The sequence below is a fragment of the Empidonax traillii genome, unplaced genomic scaffold (assembly GCF_003031625.1).
Source record: "Empidonax traillii isolate 1590-97213 ecotype Southwest subspecies unplaced genomic scaffold, ASM303162v1 scaffold2492:size35307, whole genome shotgun sequence".
Taxonomy (NCBI): domain Eukaryota; kingdom Metazoa; phylum Chordata; class Aves; order Passeriformes; family Tyrannidae; genus Empidonax; species Empidonax traillii.
This window is the reverse complement of record NW_020957685.1, coordinates 26,796-35,307: the sequence shown is the minus strand read 5'-3', so window position 1 is coordinate 35,307 and position 8,512 is coordinate 26,796. Positions and strand designations below refer to the sequence as shown.

Here is an 8,512-nt window from a genome sequence, read left to right as displayed (position 1 = left end):
GGAGCCGGGCTCGTCTCACCTGCGTGGGATTGGGGGACCCCGCAGGGAAGTTCAAGCTGCTGGACCAGGACCGGGACATCCGGGAGCCCGTGCAGTACTTCAACAGCGTGGAGGAGGTGGCCAGCACCTTCCCGGACCGCATCTTCGTCATGGAGGCCATCACCTTCAGCGTCAAGGTCCGCGGGGACAGCGGGGGACGGGGCGGGCACGGCAGGGAGCGGTGGTGGCACGTCAGGGGACACGGGGGACAGAGGTGGGACGGGAGGGGAGTGTCGGGAAAGGGGTGAGGCAGCAGGGGAGGGTGGTGGGACATCAGGGGGTAGATGGGGGGCGTCAGGAGAGAACAATGATAGGACGGCAGGGAGCGGGGGCACACGGTGGGATGTCAGGGGTGGGTTGCAGGACACCAGGGATTGTGGTGGGACACCTGGGATGGCGGTGGGATGCCAGGAGATGGTGGTGGAGCATGAGGGATGGCGGTGGGACGCCAGGGGATGGCAGGGGGGCATTACAGGATAGCGGTGGGACAGCAGGGTCGGTGTGGGATGCCCTGGCAGGGCCCTGGTCCCACACTGGGCTGTGCCGGGCCAGGTGGTGTCGGGGGAGTTCAGCGAGGACAGCGAGGTTTACAACTTCACGCTGAACGCGGGGGACGAGCTGACGCTGATGGGGCAGGCCGAGATCCTCTGCGCCAAGACCGTGAAGGAGAAGTCGCGCTTCAACACCCTCCTGCGCAAGCTGGGCAAGGCGGCGCCGGCGGCGGGGGCGCGGCAGGTGAAGGGCAAGATGCCGTGCCTGATCTGCATGAACCACCGCACCAACGAGAGCCTGAGCCTGCCCTTCCAGTGCAAGGGCCGCTTCAGCACGCGCAGCCCGCTGGAGCTGCGGCTGCAGGAGGGCGAGCACACCATCCGCAGCATCATCGAGAAGGTGCGGCTGCCCGTGAACGTGGCGGTGCCCAGCCGGCCCGCCCGCAACCCCTACGACCTGCACGCCATCCGCGAGGGGCACTGCTACAAGCTGGTCAGCATCATCTCCAAGACGGTGGTGCTGTGCTGCATCCTGCGGCGGGACGAGCTGGTGCCTTTCCACTTCCTCCTGCTGACCGACATGCCCCGCTTCCAGCTGCCCGAGGGGCTGCTGGCCGGGGACCCGCAGCTGGAGAAGCTGCTGCGGGACAGCGCCGCGTATTGCCACGACCGCTTCAACCCCGACGAGTACTCGCGGGCCGTGCGGGAGGCCAAGCCGGACTTGCTGGAGGAATGCGCCAGCCCGCGGCGGCTGCGGCTCTGCCTGCCCGCCTGCGCCCGCGACGAGCTCAGCCAGCCCCTCCAGCGCCTCTCCCTCTGTGCCTGCGGCTCCCGGGAGCCCCCCCGGGAGCCCCCCGCCCGCTGCCACGGACCGCGGGGCCTCGGCGGGGCCGCCCCCCGCCCGCCGCTGCCCGACTTCCCCGACCCCGACCGCGAGTACATGACGCCCGACTGGGCCGAGCCCGAGTTCAGGACTCAGGAGCCGCTGGAGATTCCCTACGAGGAGCTCTGGAGCAATGCCGGCCCGGAGGGCTGCTGCGAGCCGGGCGGCACCGGCGGCCGGCCCGACCTGGTGTCCTTCGGGGCCGTCCCCGCGCCGGGCTCCGCGCACCGCCCCGGGGACGAGCCCCGGGAGGACACCCCGCCCCCGGTGCCACCCAAATCGGAGGCGGTAAGAGCCGCGGTGCTGTCCCCCGGGGCTGGGGAATGACACCCCCAGGGGTCTCTCAGCCCCTCTCACCGCACGGTGATCCCCGTGGCACAACCAGTCCCACGGCAAGGCCAGCCCGACCCCCTCCCCAGAGCCCCGTCCCCTGGCCCGGGGGTCCCTCCCCAGCTCTGCTTGGACACCCAAATCCTCTTCGGTCCCCCGTCCCCCAGGGCTCTGCACCACGGGGGTACCCGAAGCTCTGGGGCTTCCTAACACCGCAGGGCACGCAAATCCTCTGGTCTTCCCTGCACAACAGAGTACTCGTAATTTCAGGCTCCCCTTCACCACGGAGTACCCAAATTTTGGGGGGGCTTCCCTGGCCAGGCAGTGCACGGGTCCCAGGTGTCCCCGCTGGCACCCAGAGCTTCACGGCTCGACCATCGCCCTCCAGCCGCGGGGTCCCCCGGCCCTGGTGCCTGGGGGTCTGACGGCGCTCGCCCCCGTTTCCAGGTGAAGGAGGAGTGCCGGCTGCTGAACGCGCCCCCCGTGCCGCCCCGGGGCAGCCGCGCCCCGGGCCCCTGCAGCCCCCCGGCCCCCCTGCGCTGCCCGAAGCTGGCGCCCTCGCCCAGCCCCAGCCTCTCCTACTACTCCTCGGGGCTCCACGACGGGTGAGTGGCTCCGGGGACGCCGCGGTGCCGGGGTGGGGATGGGGTTGAGGGCCGGGGGTGGCGGGTCCCCGCGGGGGACGGGGTGATGGTGACGCTCCCCCTGCCCGGCAGGTCGGCCCCGCGGAGCGGCAGCGGTTCCCCCTCGCCCGACGCCTACTCCCTGTACTGCTACCCCTGCACTTGGGGCGACTGCAAGGCCGGGGAGCCCCCCGGGCGGCCGCTGCCCCCCGCCTCGGCTCAGCCTCCGCCCGGCTCCTGGTCCGACCCCTGGGCGTACGCCGAGCCGGGCGCCGGGGTGGGCAGCGGCTCCTCGACGCCGCTGCCGGGGGCTGAGCCCCCCCTGAAGCCCTTCCGCAGCTGCCCCCGCCTCAAGCCCCCGCACCCGCAGAAGCGCTTTGCCCCCTTCGGGGCCCTCAACCCCTTCGCCGGCGCGGCCGAGTGGCCGGAGAGCCCCGAGTGGTCCAAAGCACCTTCGGCCCCGGCCGCCCCCCCACCCTCCTCCTCCTCCTCGCCGGAGCCCTTCGCCCCCCTCGAGGAGCCGGCGGCGCCCCCCCGGCCCCCCAAGGGTTTGGATGGGGACGGCATCGTCATCCGGGGGGCGTCCCCGCTGTCCCCCGCCGTCCTGCGCGGGGCCGAGGGCGTGGCCCGCCTGTACCTGGCCCAGGGTGTCATCGAGGTGCCGCCCGCGGCGCGGGGGGACGGGGGAGCTCCTCCGGCCGCCCCCCGGCCCGGCGGGGACAGCGCGGCCTGGCTGCCCCCCGCCGACCTGTCGGCCCTGTCGCTGGAGGAGGTGTCCAAGTGCCTGCGCTTCATCGGCCTCTCCGAGGACGTCGTGAGCTTCTTCGCCCGCGAGCGCATCGACGGCAGCATCTTCGTGCAGCTCAGCGAGGAGATCCTGGCCGACGACTTCCGCCTCACCAAGCTCCAGGTGAAGAAGATCATGCAGTTCATCAAGGGCTGGCGCCCCAAGATCTAACCCCACGCTGGGGACCCCCCTGCCCCCGGGGAGGTCCCCACGGCACCTGGACCTCGCCCCCTTCCCGTCCCTGCTCCAACGGGGCAGCGCTGGGGCTTCTCCTCCCCCCCGGCAGCCCCATTGCCCAGCCCTCCCCCCTTCCCATCTTAACACTGGACAGTAATTTTGGCCCCAGCTGGGGCTGGAAAACACTGGATTTTGCGTCGACTGGTTTAACTTAATCCTTGTGGATTAGCACAATAAACGTACGGGAGAGTAACGAGCTGCAGGAGGAGCCCCTTGCTCGGGGAAAGGGGGAACAGGTGGGGAGGGAGGCTCTGGGGGGGTCTCTGCTGTCCTTGCAGACCCTTCCCACCTCTCGGGAAGGAACTTTTCTCCCTTCAAGGGAAAGATGTTTCTCTTGGAGCTGTTTTGCCCTGCAGCTCTGAGAAACAAGCAGAGAGGGGCACGAGGAGCAGCATCTCCGGGGCCCAGCCCTGCCAGGGCGCAGGAGAACGGCTGGAAGCTGGAGAGGAAGCCAGGGATGGGGGGCCAGGCCAGTGACAGGTGCCTGGAGATTTACAGCCTTTTAGTTTAACTTGAGCTCTCCCCACGGGGGACCCTTCTGGCCTTTGGCTGCTTGATCTGCAATTACGGGCGGGTCCATCTGCCAGGATCGCCCGCCGGCATCACCCGTGACAGCACCCAGGGCCAGACAGAGACAGGGGCTCCTCACAGCCCCTGAGTGATGGCAGAGGTGACAGAGCTGCCATCCTGCCCCTCCCCACAGCCCCTCCACGGGAGGGGACCCCAGGGCACCACCTGGACGCGTCATTCCCGACTCCTCTCCCTCGGTGCTGCCCAGGGAGAGGGGAGGAGAAGCAGGCACGGAGTCCAAACCCGGGAGACGGGGCTTTATTTTGGTAGATGTTCATGGAAAGGCAAGGCCTCGGCTCCAGCCATGTGCTGGATGCTACTGGCCAGATTGGGAGCTCTGGAGGCCGCAGCACGGAGGCAGAGGCAGCAGAAATCCCCTCTCCAGCACGGAGAGGCTGGCCTGGGACGGAGGTGCCCAACACACAGTGGCTGATAAGGCACTTGAAATGACTTGCAAGCCACGAGGCAGCCCGGTGCCCCCCTCCCTTCTCCTCCCCCAGGTGCTTTGGAGATTAACCTACGGACAGTGGGGAGCTGTGGGTGCGTCACCGGGTCCCTCACTGGTGGAACTTCTTGCTGGGGCTGTTGGCGTGGTCCAGCAGCAGCTGGCAGGGCGTGAACTGGCTGCCGTAGACGGCCTCGTACTTGCGCAGCTTGTCCACCAGCTGCCGGGCTCCATAGGAGTCGGCGAACCTGAAGGGACCTGCGGGCACGGGGACACGGCGGTGGCACGTGGGGACAGGCACCGAGGGGCCCGCAGGGCTGGCAGCACCGCATCTGGCCAGCCCACCATTCTACACCAGGGACTCCCCAGCCTCTCATCGGGGTGGCCCAGGACCCTGCTCGCTGCCCCCCCACCCTGCACCGGGCAGAGGTTGACCCCGAGTGCTGGGCACAAGGTGGGATTCCATGGATCATCACGGAGTCGTGGAATGGTTCTGCAAAGGGACCTTAGAGCTCCTCTCATTCCAACCCCCTGCCATGGGCAGGGACACCTCCCACCAGCCCAGGTTGCTCCAAGCCCCGTTCAACCTGGCCTGGGACTCTTCCAGGGATCCAGGAGCAGCTTCTCTGCCCAACCTGTGCCAGGGCCTGCCCACCCTCCCAGTCAGCAATCCCTTCCCAATATCCCATCTAACCCTCCTCTCTGCAAGTCTGAACCCGTTCCCCCTTGTCCTGTCACTCCGTGCTCCTGCAGGAAGTCCCCTGGGGCTGCTCCCCAGTCTGAGCTTGGCCCAAGGAGGGAAAGCACCGGGCACGTGGCAGAAGCACCACCTCATGCCCAAGAGCCCGTGGTGTGACCAGCTGTGACCCAACCCGCAGCTCGTGCCTCGTGCACAGCCATGGCCACCCAGCCAGGTCACGGGTGGGTCCCAGGGAACTCTGTCCGTGGTCCTGGCTGGGCCCAGCAGGTCCCTTGGCTGGAGAAGGTGGCTGAGGTTTTCAGCTCTGCTGTGTCTGAGGGCAGCGGGTGAAGGTGGGTCCTTGGGCTCCAACAGAACCCCTGCCCACCCAGGCAAGTGGCAGGGCAGGAGGCAGAGTCATTGAATTATTTAGGTTGGAAAAGCCCTCGAAGACACTGAGTTCAACTATTCCCCAGCACTGCCAAGGCCACCACTGACCCGTGTCCCCAAGTGCCACATCGATACGGCTTTTGAATCCCTCCAGGGTTGGGGACTCCACCCCTGCCCTGGGCAGCTGTGCCAGGGCTGGACAGCCCTCTCCAGGAGGACCTTGCCCCCAGTGTCCAACCTAAACCCCTCCTGGTGCAAACTGAAGCTGTTTCCCCAGGCTGCTGCAGCTCAAACCCGTCCCTAACTGCAGCCCAGCCCCCGGCTCTCACCTCCCAGGCAGGGCGGGAAGCCCAGGCCGAAGACGGCGCCGATGTCCCCCTCCACGGGGGTGCTGAGGATCCCCTCCTGCAGGCACAGCGCCGCCTCGTTCACGAAGCGCGTCACCAGGCGCAGCTGGATGTCCTCGTCCGAGCAGCTGCGGGGACAGCACGTGAGGGCACAGCACCCAGAACAGCTCAGGGGGATGGAATGGTCTCCCTGGGAGTGTCCCTGCCCTCACAAGGGGCAGGAATATGTTCTGGGACTTGTCCTGAAGAGGGCACGTTAAGAAGTGCAGAATGGCTGAGGATGGGAGGGACCGCTGGAGCTTGTCCACTCCGAGCCCCCTGATCAGGGTGGGCCCCCTGGAGCACATCACCCAGGATTGTGTGGAGATGGATTTGGAATAAAGGCAAAGGCTTGATCGGGCTCCGTGTTGGGAAATGTCATGGAATCCCAGCCTGGCTTGGGTGGAAGGGACTTTAAAGATCATCCCATTCCTCCCCCCCTGCCATGGGCAGGGACATCTCCCACCAGCCCAGGGTGCTCCAAGCCCCGTCCAGCCTGGCCTTGGACACTTCCAGGGATCCAGGGGCAGCCACAGCTTCTCTGCCCAACCTGTGCCAGGGCCTGCCCACCCTCACAGCCAACAATTCCTTCCCAATCTCCCATCTGTCCCTGCCCTCTGGCAGTGGGAAGCCATTCCCTGTGTCCTGTCCCTCCATGCCTTGTCCCCAGTCCCTCTGCAGCTCTCCTGGAGCCCCTGCAGGCTCTGGAAGGGGCTCTGAGCTCTCCCTGGATCCTTCCCTTCTCCAGGTGAGCCCCCCCAGCTGTCCCAGCCTGGCTCCAGAGCAGAGGGGCTCCAGCCCTGGGAGGATCATGACCTTGAGCACCACCTGATGCCCCTCGTGCTGCTGCTCAGAGGCAGCAGGAGCTGGGCAGGCTCTGATCCACCCCCAGCTTGGTCTCACCCCGTACTCACACGTCAGGATTCGCCGGCACCTTGAACCGTGCCAGGATCTCATCCATGCCGGAATTCACACTCCTGTTCTTCACTCCCTCCTGGTAAACATAAAAGCCTTTCCCTGCCTTGCGACCTGCCGGGGGATGAAAGGAGCCAGGTCACATCCTGCCATGTGTCCTGCTCCCTCCCGACACCCTGGCCTGTGATCTCCTCGCGGCTCCGCTTCCTGCTCCCACGGCACATCCTCCGGCACCCGGCGCTTCTGAGCAGGGCCAGGGGGAAGGGACCCACCTCCACCCGACCCTTTGGCAAGATGCTGCCACTGTGCCAGGCCCTAATGCCTTCCCTAATGCCATTTCTGCGGGAGGGACTCCCCCCCCACTCCCAGGGCTGTTCTCCCACTGAGGCAGCACAGGCTGGTGGACGCCGGTGCTTTCCCTGGGGCCAAGGGGAAACCCTTCAGCTGCAGACAGCTTAGCACCTCACCCAAGAAGCCCTTCTGCACCATGAGCTTGAAGAGTTCGATGCTGCCTCCCCCGAAGCGCTCCCCGAAGGCCTTGCCCAGGTCCTCGGCCACGTGCGTGGCCACGTCCACGCCCACCTCGTCGATCAGCGTGGCGGCTCCCACCGGGAACCCAAAGGCTGTGGAGATGGCGTCCACTTTCTTCGGGTCGATGCCCTCCTGCAGGACAGAGGGGGAAGCCACGGGATGTCGGGGTGAGGGAGGTCCTGAGCTCTCTCTCCCCCCCAAGCCGGGGCCACGCGCTGAGAGCGGCCCCACCAGAGGTTTGACCGGGAATGGGAGCCAGGAGCGGGCTGGGCACAACCCGAGCCCCAGGGCTGGTCACCCACCTCCCCTCCTGCCCACACCCAGGCTGGGCCCAGCCCTGCCCAAGGAAGAGACAGAGTGCCACGACTATTTGGTGGGCACTCAGCAGCCCACAGGACGCTCACCTGCAGAACTCGGACCACCTCTGACAGCATCGGCCCCAGGCACCGGGTGGTGTAGAATCCGGGCCCGTCCTAGGGCAGGGGAGCACAGAGGGAGCCAGGTGAGTGCCAGCTGCAGCAGCACAGCCTCCTGGCAGCACCAGAACTGTGTTTCACAGCCCAGGCTGCAGTTCAGACACCCCAAACCTCATTTCTAACACTATGTTACTGATTGCTAGAAGAGGGTTTTTTTCCCTGTAGGGCTCAGCAGCGTTTGGACAATTCCATGAACTTACTCCCCTGGAAGTTCCCATCACTGTGTTTTTATTTGAACTGGTGCCTGGAGGTCCCAGGCAGGCTGCTGCTTCAGCAAGCCCAACAGGCCGATGAGGGAAAGGGTGCTCAGCACAAGGGAAACCAGCAAAACCCAGTTGTTTCACCTCTGGTACTCCCTACAAAGTCAGGAAGCAGCAGAGGAGCTGCAAACTGCCCTTCAGGGAGGCAGCTGGGCTGGGGATGAGGTTCAGGGAAGCAGCACTGTATCCCCACTGGCCCTGAGAGGTGCCCAGAGCAGGAAAGACCTGCTCAGCACTGCTGCAACCTCAGGCACGAGGGAGAATACAGAGACACCTTCCCCTATCCCAGGTCGCTCGAAACCTTGGACACTTCCAGGGATCTAGCCACAGCTTGTCTGGGCAACCTGTGCCAGGGGCCTGCCCCACCCCCAGGGGGAAGAATTCCTTACCCAGTATCCCACCTACATCCTCTGTAGCTGCATTCCTGCCCCTCCCACCCAAGGCTGAGCCCGGGCAGGGGAGGGTTCCTG

General features: G+C 66.5%; 2 protein-coding genes across 2 annotated transcripts in view; one reads left to right on the top strand and one right to left on the bottom strand.

The window, feature by feature from the left end:
• Window positions 1-8: 8 nt before the first annotated feature.
• On the top strand, window positions 9-3,586 carry GAREM2 (GRB2 associated regulator of MAPK1 subtype 2; the record flags this gene model as incomplete). Its single annotated transcript, XM_027909884.1, has 4 exons — window positions 9-176; window positions 592-1,701; window positions 2,191-2,348; window positions 2,460-3,586. Coding segments are annotated over 4 exons (2,301 nt in total), but the record flags the coding sequence as incomplete, so codon positions are not given.
• Window positions 3,587-4,192: 606 nt separating this feature from the next.
• The window catches only part of HADHA (hydroxyacyl-CoA dehydrogenase trifunctional multienzyme complex subunit alpha), a gene marked incomplete at its 5' end in the record, with an annotated part of 25,788 nt that continues 21,468 nt past the window's right edge, over window positions 4,193-8,512 (bottom strand). The window contains 5 exons of the mRNA XM_027909883.1: window positions 4,193-4,663; window positions 5,804-5,949; window positions 6,775-6,889; window positions 7,243-7,438; window positions 7,711-7,779. Coding sequence (XP_027765684.1) covers window positions 4,518-4,663; window positions 5,804-5,949; window positions 6,775-6,889; window positions 7,243-7,438; window positions 7,711-7,779 — 672 coding nt within the window. The remainder of the gene's footprint in view (window positions 4,664-5,803; window positions 5,950-6,774; window positions 6,890-7,242; window positions 7,439-7,710; window positions 7,780-8,512) is intronic.